Source organism: Mus caroli, chromosome 3 (assembly GCF_900094665.2).
Source record: "Mus caroli chromosome 3, CAROLI_EIJ_v1.1, whole genome shotgun sequence".
In the NCBI taxonomy this organism is placed as follows: Eukaryota; Metazoa; Chordata; class Mammalia; order Rodentia; family Muridae; genus Mus; species Mus caroli.
In genome coordinates, this window is record NC_034572.1 from 138,635,293 (window position 1) to 138,649,919 (window position 14,627).

A 14,627-nucleotide genomic window follows, 5' to 3' on the forward strand; every position below is an offset into this window, starting at 1 on the left:
GAAGGGAAGGGAAGAGAAGGGCAGGGGAGGGGGAGGGGAAAGGGAAGAGAAGGGAAGGGAAGAGAGAGAAGAGAAGGGAAGGGAAGAGAAGGGGAGGGGGAGGGGAAGAGAAGGGAAGAGAAGGGAAGAGAAGAGGAGAAGAATCAACTTAGATTAGAAACACCTCATCAACTCTTCTCATTGAACTTACCCTGTAGCATGAATCCTTTAAAACGTGGACTTGCTTATTATTTGCTTTTAAGGGGAGCATTTCAAATTAACAATGGGATATTGTCCTTCTACCTGTAGGGACCCAGAGGACCAGATGGCCTCGCAGGGGATCAAGGAGGACAAGGTGCTAAGGTACTTGCTGATGCTCCATTTCACGTGCAGTTAAATGTGGCAGAGTCATTATGTCCTGTATATTGAAATACTACCACATAGTGTTTAATACATATCAGCCATGTATCCTTTTTAATATTGAACTGTGTACTTGATGCCCTGTTTTCTGTGTAGTGCTGTTAAGACCATGGCTCAAATTCTGACCAGACCATGTGATATTGATATTTTTATAGGGTGAAAAAGGAAACCAAGGGAAAAGAGGGCTTTCTGGTCTCCCCGTGAGTAGCAAACCACGTGGTCTCCTGAGCATGAGCATTCTGACGTTCCCCTTGTGCTATTTGAGAAGGGCTGAATGACCTAAGCATTTTTTTCTCTCATGTGTAGGGTAAGGCTGGAAGCCCTGGGGAGAGGGGAGTTCAAGGAAAACCGGTAAGTTTTTTTTTTCTTTAATGTGTTCTTGTTATTAATAACAGAGCTGACATGACAATTGTAACTCAATGTCAGTCTCACCATGATTGATGTTTCTCTAAAACTCAAAACGGAATACCGTGCTGTGGAACTGTAATGGGACATAACAAAATCATACGAGAAACATCCGGGACCTCTCTCCTAGCTTCATCCTAACTCGCCTCGGGTGCTGTCTTCTCTTTTACAGTGCAGAGTATCACGCATCTTGCATAATGAGTAGTATTTCTCTCATTATACTACTGTAAGAGTTTTCAGTATTTTATAGCGCTAGACATTTTCCAACCATCTCACATCTTACCAGAATTGTACAGATTTTTCCCTGGGCATCAATAATTTCTGTGGCCATCATCATGAAAGAGTAGAGAAATATTGAACAATGCACAGACAAACCTTCGCTTCTGATAATTACACAGATGAGCACTCAGCTTACATACGAGGACTTTTAAGAGCTTTCATTCTGAATCATAATGTGAGTGACACTTTGATTTGTCATGTCAATATATCTGATGGCTTAAATCTAAATAATTTGAAATTTTTAATGGATGACAACTGAGGAGTCAGAAAAGGCCAGGACCTAGGGGCTTTGGTGGTGGTTGTCACCCAGGACAATGTTTGCTTGTTCCTGTTTGAAATCTGCTGCCCCCTGCCTGTTGTCTTTTATTATAGCAGTGTACTTGACAGCAGTCAGATCTAAAATACCAGAGATTTGGAAGAAAATAAATGACTGTCCTGAAAAAAGAGAGGTGTGTTTACTCTTGTGCATTAACTGAAGGCATTCTCAGAGAGCACCTGTGTGTCTTCATATTCACCGTGTTTTAGTCATCACAGTCAGGGTTAGCAATGCTTCCGTAGAGCCTGACCACTTTGCTTTATTGCGGGCAAGCCTGAGCTCAACTGTATCCCTTTAATTTTAAAATAAAAAGCCTCACAGAAATAGAATTACTCATTATGTAGATTGTTGACCTTCCTTAGAATTTTACCTTAATTTTCTGCTTAGACGATTGGGACATCTCAATCCCATGAAAGGTACTAGGGTCAATTTGCAACTGTCATACAGCCCACAAGTCTTGTGGACTCCTGGAAGGGTAAAGCTGCCTTAAAAGATGTCACAGCTTGGACAGAAAATAATGGGTTTATAATAACTGTTGAAGTTTATGAAATCTTTGCCTACGTTGATTCCTCCTTAAGTGAAATGAAATTTTAGGGAAGCAGGAAACATTTCGTTAGAAAAGCTAAATAAGCCCCAAAGATTCACATTATCTTTCAGAGTCATCTGATAGTCTCTAGTCCTTTAGGTAGTGTCAAAATTAGGCAATACTCTATAACACAGGGGCGTATTAGAGATCAGACAGCTTTTCTCGCATGCTCTGAAAAAAACGGCACAACCTTGCTTTAGTAAGTCGGCTATCTAGAGCATATTCTATTCACCCTTGAAATGAGGAAAATAATAGCATCTGTGAAACCATCCTTCTCCAAATCCCCCCACCTTTAGTCCTTCTCCTCCGCTCCCTCCTGCTCCTCTCCCCGCATAGAGATTGACCTAGGGCCTAAGTGCATACTCTGTCACTGATCTATCTTATCCCCAAGATCCCAGACTGTCAGAATTATCAAAACAAATATTAAGTGAATCAAATATTAACATGGTACTTTAATAATCCTGACAGCCAGGAAGTGTACTTATCTGTGGACCAACACATTTCCCATCCCCCTGTAGATCTGAACCAAAAGTCAAAATAAAAAGACCACAATCCAATGGCTTTGTGGGGTCATGGAGCCTGGGAGGCTGTATTTGATTATCTAAATCAGGAAAATTATAACATTTCACACCTTACCAAATTTTCAATGAGAGCATCCTTTCAGCTGATGCCAGGTACATAAAGATCCCTCTGATCCTGTTTGTCTCCCTTTTTCCCCTTTAGTTCTTTCTGATGCTCCTTCATGTAGCTCGAAATTCTGTTATAACTTTGTTTAATTTTGACGATGTCTTCTTCCCATAATACTGCTTTGGAAATGGCTTCGTTTAGTGTGAGCATCCATCTTGCTAGCTGTCACAGGCTTGCAGTTTACCTGATGTGTTCTCACCAATTTTCTTTTAATCCAGCTGGTCTTGTTATTTAACTTGAACATATTCTAGTTGGATCTTGCTTTTTGGTCTGATAATCTCTACCTTTTAATCAGAATATTTGGTCCATTTCGATTTAATCTAATTGCTATGACTAGACTTGGGTCCCCTATTTTATGCTTTGCTTTGCTCTGTTTTGTTCAGGGCCTTCTGTCTGGAAATTATATCTTAGCTTATCTATTGATTTTTTTTTATTTGGACTCCTCATTATTAACTTAAGCAGTTGTTCTAGGTCAGGATCAGCAAACTGTTCCCATAAAATGCCAACAAGGAAGTGTTTGTGTTCCAGAATATATATGTAAAAATGTACAGCCCATAGGGCAGTTTATTAACAAGCTGTCTTTTACACTGTGGTTTGTTTCGAGCCAGCCAGTGACTTACATGGACAGGGTACACCTGAGTGGCAGGCCGGAGCTGAAAGAGGGGAAACTAGGCAGACGAGAGACAAATGGAGCTAAGTCAAGGTTCCTGATCAAAGCTCAAATGTTTAATGGCAAATTCACTTATAAAGGGGAGGGGGGGCACTCCCACCAATCTATCCATGGAGCCTGGAACCAGCTGCAGGTGATGATGTACAGGATAGGGCGTAGTCCCTGGAATAGCTCCGGGGCCTCTCAGCAGGTAGTAATATCTTGAAGAGGAACAGCGACAGTGGCTGAACAATAGTGTGATCTAGAGAGGAAGGCTCCACCCTAGGTAATCTCCTTAGTGGCAGCAAAGTCAAGGTCTGGCTCAGCCTGCTTCAGCCTGAGGGGAGGTTACAATTTCCTCCCTGTTATTAATATTAAAAAAAAAAAAACTGGACTGAGGCATAAAATTTATTTATGATCCATAGTCCTGCCTGGGAATTATGGTGGCTGGTGGCCACGCCTGTCTTAGGAAATCTTAGATCTTTCCGAACCATCCAATTCCGTCTTAGAGGCTACGTGCAGCTAGTTTGTGTTATATTTCACACAAAACATGGCTCTGTGGTGTGTTATCAACAGCCACGGCCTTTTGGCATGTACCTCTATCTTAAATTGGTATGGTTCTGAGATCTGGGTGCCCGTCATTGAATGTCCTGCCCTCATTAGCACACCTTATTCCCAATTCAGACCAAAGCCACAATATGTACTTAGAATGCTTCTTGATGATGATTAATAACTGCCACCTGCACTGTTGGAGGCGGGGCTGCACACCTGCTGCAGTTAGGCTGACCTGCTTGAAAAACAAAGTCAAGACAGTGAAAAGCAAAAGTACAAAAAGCTTCTTTGGAGAAGTCCAGGTACTCCATTCAGTTGCAAATTAGCAATGATCAGGCTAGACTTAGAGCTCCTGGTGTGGGGGAAGTGACTTTCTGGAAGAGGAGGCTATTCTCCAAATTAACTTTTCGGCTAAAGAGGATTTTAGCTATAATCAAGGTCCGAGTCATACTTAATGGAAGATTCAGGATCTGTGTCCAGTTGACAAACTAATCTTTCAGGTAGCCATTGAGCTCCATCTTCTTTTTGTGAAAAAACACAGACCGAGCCTCTTCCCCAGATTAGGACCGGGTCTGGACCCTTCCATTCGTTAGTTAATGGGTCCCGCCACTTTACCATGGCATAAGAACTAGAAGTAACTGGATGCCAGTGTTGATCCGCTGCAGTCTGAACTTTAACATCAGTTTGCAAAAAATTTAGAACAAATAAAGCAAAAGCAAGATGTGCCTTTGGTGACCTTGGGGGATATAACAGCCCCTGTTTTGTTTTTAAAGGTCAATTTTTTAAAGTGCGATGAGCATGTTCAACTATTCTTTGTCCCATGGGGTTATAAGGAATTCCAGTTTTATGTTTGATGCCAAATTCTTTACAAAATGAAGTAAAATTTTTGCTAGAATAGGATGGCCCATTATCTGTCTTAATAAGTTTAGGCAATCCCATGGCATTAAAGACTTGTAGGCAATGATCAATTACATTTTTGGAGGCTTCTCCAGTATGCAGAGAAGCAAAAAGAAATCTTGAACAAGTGTCAATACAAACATGTATATATTTTAATTTTCCAAATTCTGCATAATGAGTTACACCCATTTGTCAAATATGGTTAGGCATAAGACCTCATGGATTAACTCTTAAATGTGGCACTGGAGATAATGTAATACATTTAGGACATTGTTTTATAATCATTCTTGACTGCTCTTTAGTGATCTTATGTTGGAGACTTAAGGTTATGGCTAGAGAGATGAAATTTTTCATGATCACGTTTGGCCAAAGCAACAGGATCTGAAATTAAGGCTTCTCCTATTAGAGCTCTGTCGACGCATTCATTGCCTGCAGCTAAAGGTCCAGGAAGACCAGAAGGAGATCGCATGTGGCCAATATAGAACAGGTGTTTTCGGGCAAGAATGATGTTTTGCAATTGTGAAAACAGGGATCCTGCTGGCGTATTAAAGTTAAACGTGCCACAGGTCTCTAATAAGGGTACTGATTGTGCAACATATAAACTATCAGTAAAAATATTAAAAGCCTCATTCACAGACTGAAAGACATTCAGTGCTGCTGTTAATTCTGCTAACTGAGCTGAGAGACCAGGAGTCTTTATGATTACCTGTTGATTACTAATAAGATATCCAGCTCACCCTTTAGAGGAGCCATCAGTAAACACCAGAACAGCATTGTGTAAGGGTTGTAAAGAGGTCATATTAGGAAATATCACCTCATGCACATTCAAAAATTTTATCAACCTATCTTGAGGGTAGTGGCTGTCTATAGTTCCTTTAAAACCTATTTGAGCAAGCAACCAATCTGTACTGTGCTGCTTCAGCCAAGTGTCTTGACCTACGCTGTAAGGCTGAACAATAATATCTGGCTCTTTGCCAAAATAAGTTAGTGCCTGCTTCCTTCCAAGGATAATCATCTGAGTTTCATAATATGCTTCATAATATGGCAAGATATTACGTTTAGAAGAAACCCTCGAATGTATGCACATCAGGAGGAAGGGAGGCTACAGTGGTCATTTTACATATTACAACCACGTGCATTCTGAAACTTCATTGTAAACAAAGCTTTTGTCTGAACATTAATAAAATTGTATTTGCTTTAATGTCAATTAGTTGTGTCCTTTAGAGCTTGGTGTGAGGAGACTGGCTCTCTATCCATCTTCTTGTTTGCCATTTCTAGTGGTCTTCATTCCTTCTTGAAGGTTTGAATAGCTAACTGTTGTCATTTCCCTGGAGCCTATGAAACGCCTTCTCAGTTCCTTTTAGAGGAGTCTGCTAATAGTGAATTATCCTTTGAATTGTGAAATATTTTTTTCCACCTTTAATCTTAAAGGCAGTTTTCAGTGTATATAAAACTCTAGGTGTCATTCAGCACCATAGAGAGGCTACTGGGAGAGAAGGGCCTTCAGACACGGAGGCTGACAACTTCCTTCAATTTCAGCTCAGAGGGATCAAATGCCCTCTAATGGTCTCCATGGGTACCTGCACATTCATGTTACACACACACACACACACACACACACCAATAATAATAATAATAATAATAATAATAATAATAATAATAACAGCAAGAAGAAGAAAAATGAATCCTTTGTGGCTCTACATGGCTACAACAGTCTTTGTTATTTTCATGGTCATTTGTTCCCATAATTCCTGAGTTAAAGCCATGGAGTAGTCAGTTCTGCTACAAAGTCATACATCATTAATAACATCTGAAAAGCCTTAAGCAGAATTTTTATTTTAAGCCAATTTGTGCTTTTCCTCTTAATCCTCAATAAAAATTGAGAACATGGAAATTGAGTCCCTGCTTTGCAAAAACGACCTCTGTGCAGAACCCACAGAATTAATGGAAATACTAAGTGGTTCTGTGTCCAAACATGCTTTACAGAGCAAACCCAGCAGACACCACTTAAAGGTCTGCGCTTCCATTGCATACTTCAGTTAGCAGAGAAGGCAGAGTGAGGTCTGTGTATTGATCCTGTCTATTAATTTAGGAGCTTGAAGTGAATGAACAACATATGATTTTCAGAACTGAAACAGAGCTTTAGCCATGATAAGTAAATGAAAGTCATTTAAAATGAAGGAAGAAAGTTTTGTTTCCTCTTACATAGAAATAAAATGTACCCCATCACAATTCCAAAGTAATGGAAACCCAGGGCTCAGATTGCATGCCCGTGTTCACAGTGGCATGTTGACAATAGCCAAAAGCTGGAGCAATTTAAGTGACCCCTGACAGATGAGTGAACAAAATGTGGTTTATGCACCCATGGGAATATTATTCTACTTTAAAAAGGATGCTTTGACACAAGCTAAAAGGAAGAACCCAGAAGACATTCTACCCAGTAGACACACAAGAGAACAGATGTCATAGGATCTCACTTATGATAATAACCTAGACAGTCAAATTCATGGAAACAAACATAGATACAGGGAAAGAAGCAGCAGTAATAAGTGAAGCATTGGCAGGGATTCAACTGGGAAGGTGAAATGGTTCTGGAGATGGATGGTGGGCATGGTTGATAAACATTGTGGATGTATTTAATGCTAAAGAATTATATTCTTTTTTTCTTTTGTGTGAGTTTTTTTATTAGATATTTTCTTTATTTACATTTCAAATGCTATTCCCTTTCCTAGTTTCCTCTCCGAAAAACCCCTATCCCCTCCTCCCTTCCCCCACTCACCTACCCACCCAGTCCTGCTTCCTGGCCCTGGCATTCCCCTTCACAGGACCAAGGGCCTCTCCTCCCATTAATGATCAATTAGGCCATCCTCTGCTACATATGCAGCTGGAGCCATAGGTCCCTCCATGTGTACTCTATGGTTGGTGGTTTAGTCCTTGGGAGCTCTTGGGGTACTGGTTGGTTCATATTGTTGTTCTTCCTATGGGGCTGCAAACCCTTCAGTTCCTTGGGTACTTTCTCTAGCTCCTTCATTGGAGACCCCGTGCTCAGTCCAATGGATGGCTGTGAGCATCGACTTCTGTATTTGTCAGGCACTGGCAGAGCCTCTCAGGAGACAGCCATATCAGGCTCTTGTCAGCATGTACTTGTTGGCATCCACAATAGTGTCTGGGTTTGGTGGCTGTATATGGGATGGATCCCCAGGTGGGGCAGTCCCTGAATGATCATTACCTCAGTCTCTGTTCCACATTTTATCTCTGTAACTCCTTCCGTGGGTATTTTGTTCCCCCTTCTAAGAAGGATCAAAGTATCCACACTTTGGTCTTCCTTCTTCTTGAGTTTGTGGGCTGCAGAGATGGCTCAGCCATTAAAGGCTAGGTTCACAACCAAAAATATAAGAATTATATTCTTTGCTGTGCATATGTACAATCTTATGTACAAAGAGAAAAAGATGAAGAATGCATAGGAAAAAAACCCACAAGCAAAGGCAGGTGTGTAAGCTAGCTAAGGCATTTTCAGATGCGCTGCTTTTCTACAAATTTCTCATTTGTTTGTCAAGGGCTTCCAAGGACTCCCTGGCAGCTCAGGAGACGTGGGGCCTGCCGGAGAACCCGTAAGTGTCTCTATGTTCTTCTAATTCCTGTGGGGTTCACTTGCTTTCCATGACTGTGTCCGCAGTGCTGAAGGTGACTTTGCTTTAGAAACAATATTGACCCCATATAGCAAAGACAAAGCTTATAGAATGAGCATTTTACTGTATCAGTTCTGCAGGATACAAACAAATAAACATACACCCATACATACATTCATACATACATACATGCATACATACATAAATACATATGTGTGTTGGTATCATAATTTTGTTGCTCTTATGGCTCTATGTAGTTAAATTTGGTGCTTTTCTCTATGACTGTTAAAATGAGCTTATTTCTGTTTTTGAAAAACAAAAACCTTCAGTGACGCTCAGAAATATTCTTTCTGGATGGCCTGCAGTTCTTATAATTGGTGCATTACCACACACAGAGTCAACAGCTCTATAATGAAAGCCATGTAGTGAAGCCAGTCTTTGTATCTGATTGGCCTAAATATGCAAATATGATAGAAATGCTATTGCATCAACAGTACAAAAACCATATGCCATGATTCCATAGCTCTGATTCAGTTCTGGAGTTTCAATGGAAAGGGCATTGAGCAAAGGGAAAAACTCCGACACACTCCTTTCTCACATCTTAGCCCTTATTGCCAATGAAATCATTCTTTAGCGCAATCATGTCAGATGTCAGATGCTGTAACGTGCTTTAGCCACTGGGTTGATATTATCACCAGTTGACACACTGTTTGCAGGTGGCCTTAGCATAATTAATTTAGTTAGTAACAGTGGAAAAGTTTACCAAAGAGTAAAAGGTTCACACTTGACCTATGACATAAGCTCATCGAACAATAAGGGCTCACAATGTGTGTAGTTCTTGCCCGATAAATATCTAAGATGTGGCACGATCTTTGCATAGCTAAGCCTTTGGTTTGCTCTCTGTTTTATGTGCCTCAACCTGCTGCGCCATCACAAATGTTGATTTGACCTGAAATAGCACAGTGCTCTTTTGCACAGCTTGGTTAAGTCTCTGAAAACCCCACAAGCCAGAGACCATCTCTTTACCTTTGTGCTCTCCATTGCTGGTGCGGTGCCCAGCAAACTCCATTTACTCGTTGTGTGCTGGTTACACTGACTAAGCAAAGGGTCATGTACCCAACACTGTCATGGACACAGTAAGTAACATTAGACTGGGGAACTGGTATGAAGAGCCATGAGATTTTATTAGAGAAATCTGTCACAATGGAAACAAAAATCTTAGAAATGAGGAAAGACTTATACTTTATTTTTTTTACTTCTTTTTATTAGGTATTTTCTTCATTTACATTTCCAGTGGTATCCCAAAAGTCCCCCATACCCTCCCCCCGCCACTCCCCTACCCACTCACTCCCACTTCTTGGCCCTGGTGTTCCCCTGTTCTGAGGCATATAAAGTTTGCATGACCAATGGGCCTCTCTTTCCACTGATGGCCGACTAGGCCATCTTCTGATATGTTATACTTTAAATTGATACAAGAAAACACTTCTTAAGCAAAATGGCTTAGTAGTGCTTCAATGTCAATGTGAAGGTCACAGAGTCATGGAACTGGTAAATAAAATATAAACCAATTTATGATGGATTAACAGATTTGGGGGGCATATATTTGAACTGATGCTTCAATCATAGAAATGAAGGAAATTGGTAAAATAGGCACAAAAAATGAAATGTTTTTTTTTTTTTACATTTCAAAAATAACAGAATAAGAACTACAACCATTCTATAACAAAAAATTTAAACTTTTTTCTCCATTGTAAGGCAAGCATTGCTATTAAATAGATAACTATCCATTCAGATTCAGTCAACAATTATTTATTAAGAATCTGCTCTCGATGTTTAACAGTAAGCATGAAGTTTCCAGTCTAGTGATAAATACATTATTGGTTAAGTAATTACATATAAAAACAGGTAATTATGAATTGAGATAAGTACTAGAAAGTGCAGTCAGAACTCAGGCCCCCTAGGGGAGAAGTTCACTGCTCAGCAATAGTATGTGGGTGCTCAAAATCCTTATATAAAATGGAATGGTGTCTTCTCATCGCCTTTCCATTTCTTCCTGTGTACCTTAAGTCATCTCTGGGCTAATTATAATAATTAATAAAATATAAATCTATGTAAATAATTGCTATAGTATATTGTTTAAGAAACATTGTGAAGAAGAAAAAGTCTGTATGTGTTTGATGTAGACATTTTCAAAGATTGTTTCTTTCTTTTTTTTTTTCCTGTATTTGATTAAATCCGTAAGTGCAAAACAGATAAAGAAGACTAATAGGAATTCAGACTTAGAGGATCTATGATAAATAAGCTGTCATGATCTAGCAGTTCAAGAAAGCTTCCATGAGCAGAACTATGTGATCTGACAGGAAAGTTACAGTGTTTGAGCCAAGATGAGGGGATTTTCTCCCAGAACCAGAGGACAGGCAACATGGCTAAGACAGTTGGACAGAAAGCAGGTACAACACAAGACCAGAAAGGGACATACTGACCACACACACAGCTCTATGGCCCCTATCCCAGAGGATTTATACAGTTATCTTAAGGACTAGGGGGGGGGGGAGGAACAGTGATCAAATTATAAATATTATCAAACCACATAGATGAAGGAGTTGAGAGCCAAGATCCAAATAAGATGCAGCCAAAGTCTGATAAGCAGGCAAGAAAGGAGTGGAGAGGAGAAAAGAATTCCAAAGTGTTTTAAAAAGCAGTGGGAGAGACAGAGCCTCTTTGTGAGTGTCGTGCCCGAGTGTCTGGCTTCTTGCATTGAATATCACTTATTGGAGCAGGAAGACAATTGAAACCCCGGACTGGGGAACTGAAGATTACACACTCAGTGAGGAATATGAGATGCCTTTGAGAAACATTACGTTGTCTGCTGGACTCAGATCAAAGGAATGCACTAAAGTGATAAATATGAGACTTAGGGCTGGAGATGGCTCAGAAGTTAAGAGCACTTGCTGCTCTTGAGGAAGAGTTACGTTTGCTTCCCAGAAATCAGAAACCATGTGGCAGTCCACAACCACCTGTAACCCCAGCTGCAGGGCATCTCATGCCCTCTTCTGGCTTCAATAGGCACATTTGGTTCACATATATAGATGTGAGCAAACACTCACAATCACATGAACATCATTACTTGGAGACAGCAGAAATGAGAGAGAATAAAATGTCTTTAAAAAGATGTAATAGGACCAACAATATGACTCAGTGGCTAAAGGGCCTAGCCTGCTGCTAAGCCTGGCCACTTGAGTCTGATCCCAGAGACATTCGTAGTGGAAAGATAGGGAAGAGAAATTACTCCTGTGTGTTACCCTCTGACTTCCATCTATGCTTTGTGGCAAGTCACACACACACACACACACACACACACACACACACACACCACAATAAATAAATAAATAAATATAAAGTAAATAGTAAAAATCATAATGAGAATTGAGCTTAGTCTCAGTTGGTGTTCCTTTTAATCAACAGAAGTGAACCTTCTATTCTACAGTGTAGGATACATATTCCAAAGAACTGAACATAAAGGATAGGGTTATAGACAGTACAGTCCAAGGAAATCAGATCCAAGAGCGAAGGAGACCTGGAAGCTTCCAAATAAATGTCATTGTAGGGAGACAGTCACAGAGAAGGCGTCCAGTTACTGCCAAGTGATTTTGGACAATTAAAGCTGGGGGAACATCATATGGTGCTGACTGAAACTTTACATTCCTGCTTGATTTCTCAGAGGGCCAGGTTGGCCTTCTGTTTGCTTCCTTGCTATTGCTCTTTAGCATTTGCATTTCCCTCTATCTGTTCTATTGGGGCAGAATGAGAAGGCTTGATCCACATGACCTTTTCCAGTGACTTTTGCAGTCATTGAAGGCTGAAGTTAAGTTTTATAATTTTCAGTGTCGGCAGGAAAGAATAGAAACACCAAAAATAAGGGCTAAAATAAATGAGGAAAATCAAACATATAAATCAGAAGTTTCAGAGTTTCCTTAGTGTGTAGGAATGAGTGTACTAAAGAGGCTAGAGTTGGCGATCCTTCACTGTTTTCCAGATCAATTGTCCCTAAAACAGCCACACTGTGTGACTCCTTCAAGCTGTGACCACAGCAACATGGAGTAGCTCAGACAAAGACCATCTGACCCACAAACCCCCAAATGCTAGCTGACCCTCCAAGAAAAGCTTAGTGCCCATCAACCGGTAACCTCGTTGGGTCCCTCAGGCCCTCTTTTTCTCTGTAGCCTTTGCTTAATCCCAGGATGGCGAGCAAGTGTGGGGACAAGGACTATTGCAAAGACATTGTAAATTTCTATACGTGCCAGGAAAGAAACCAAACCTCCATTCAGTAACAGAATACACATTCTTTTGGAACTCACATAAAACATGTGCCAAGATAGACCATAATGTGGGCTAAAATGTGCATCTTAACTGTTTCAAAGAATAAACACAATACAGTGTCTGCTCACAGACCATAACAGAATTAAGTTAAAAACTAAAAATAAAAACATGGTGAAAGAAATCTCAAAATTTCAAGATATTAAAAAACACAGTTCTAAATAATATACTGATTAATAATGAAACTTCCTGCCAGCCACATGGCTTAGCAGGTAAAAGGGCACAAGATTAATGATCTTAGTTCAGTCCCTGGAACCCAGAGTGGAAGGAGAGAACCTTCCAATTGTTCTCTAGCCTCTACACTGTGCTGCACATATCCCCATAAACACATGTAAACATACACATGTGTACACATGAACACACATAACAACATGATGATAAAACTCAGAAGAAAAAAATTAAATATCGTAGCTAAATTAAAGTACAGCCTAAAAAAAATTGTAGATTTAAAGGAAATTTGCAACATAAATTTTAGAGGAGCAGGAGAGATGGAGCAGGTCCCTTGCTCTTCCAGAGGATCTGAGTTAGTTCCCGAGGTGGCAGCTCACGACAGTCGGTAACTTCAGAGTCGAGATCCAACACCCCCGTAGAGATGCGCGTACAGAGACAACCCCAGGCAGCTCATGACAGTCAGTAACTTCAGAGTCGGGATCCAACACCCTCGCAGAGATGCGCATACAGAGACAACCCCAATGCACATAAAATAAAAATGAAAGAGGTGTTCTTCTTTATTTAAAAAAAAATTAGAAAGAAAAATGGTCTCAAATAGTCTAAACTTCCACTTAGAAACAAGAGAAGATTGAATATAGAGTAAGCATAATAAAATAAATAATAGATATAAAAGCCAAAAACTAATTCAAAAGAATCAATTAACCCAAAAGCAGAGAAAATTTCTCAACCTCTGGGCAGAGTAATCAAGAGAATAACAAGAAAATGCAAACTACTGATATCAGAAGTTACAGAGAAGCCATCTCTACTGATTGCATACACATTAAAAGGATGAACAGCTCCTATGTCTAACAACTCTATAACTTAGATGTTAGCCAGCTACTTAAAAGACTATTTTAACAGAGCTCTCTTAAAGTCTGATCATTTGCATATGTCTATGTGGGACTTAGCTCAATAATCAATAACTTTATAAAGCAAAAAGCACAGCCCCAGTGATCTCATTGACTAAATCTACTAAACATTTAGCAAACAAGTGGTGGGAATTCTGTATAGCTTAACATGGGGAGCTTCTTCCTGGCTCATTCCAAGAGGCCAGAATTATCCCAGGACCAAAGCCAGACACATCTGTTACAGGGAAAGAAAATCTCAGACCAATCTCACTCAGAAACATAAGTACAAAGCCCTCAGCAGAATATTAGATCAATCCAACACCATTGCTTGTACATCATGACCAAGTAGGATTTATTCCAGGTATGCAGGAAAGTTTAACATTCAAAAATCTATGTAATCTATCAACTTAATAGTCTAAAGAAGAAAATACAGTGTCATAAATATATCCAGGAAAATTATTTGACGAATTTCCATATCCACTCATGCTAAAAAATAAAATACAGACTCTCAACAAACTTGGAATAGGAGGGGGATACCTATTCCAACTTCTTATGAAGAAAAACCTTATGAGAAAATAGCCTTAAAGCCAGAAAAATTGATATAGTTCCTTACATTTATGCAACAGAATAGTATTTGGCAAACAAACAAGCAAAAAGAAGTAAAGACAATGGCTAAGATCAAAAATTCAGGTGACAGCAGTTGCTGGCGAGGATGTGGAGAAAGAGGAACACTCCTCCATTGTTGGTGGGATTGCAAGCTTGTACAACCACTCTGGAAATCAGTCTGGCGGTT

General features: G+C 39.9%; 1 protein-coding gene across 2 annotated transcripts in view; it reads left to right on the plus strand.

Moving 5' to 3' along the window:
- Positions 1-14,627, plus strand: part of Col24a1 (collagen type XXIV alpha 1 chain) — a 265,128-nt gene that overhangs the window by 145,915 nt on the left and 104,586 nt on the right. For both annotated transcript variants that reach the window (XM_021158013.2, XM_021158014.2), the window contains exons 29-32: positions 289-342; positions 555-599; positions 706-750; positions 8,328-8,381. In XM_021158013.2, the coding sequence (XP_021013672.1) occupies positions 289-342; positions 555-599; positions 706-750; positions 8,328-8,381 (198 nt within the window). The remainder of the gene's footprint in view (positions 1-288; positions 343-554; positions 600-705; positions 751-8,327; positions 8,382-14,627) is intronic.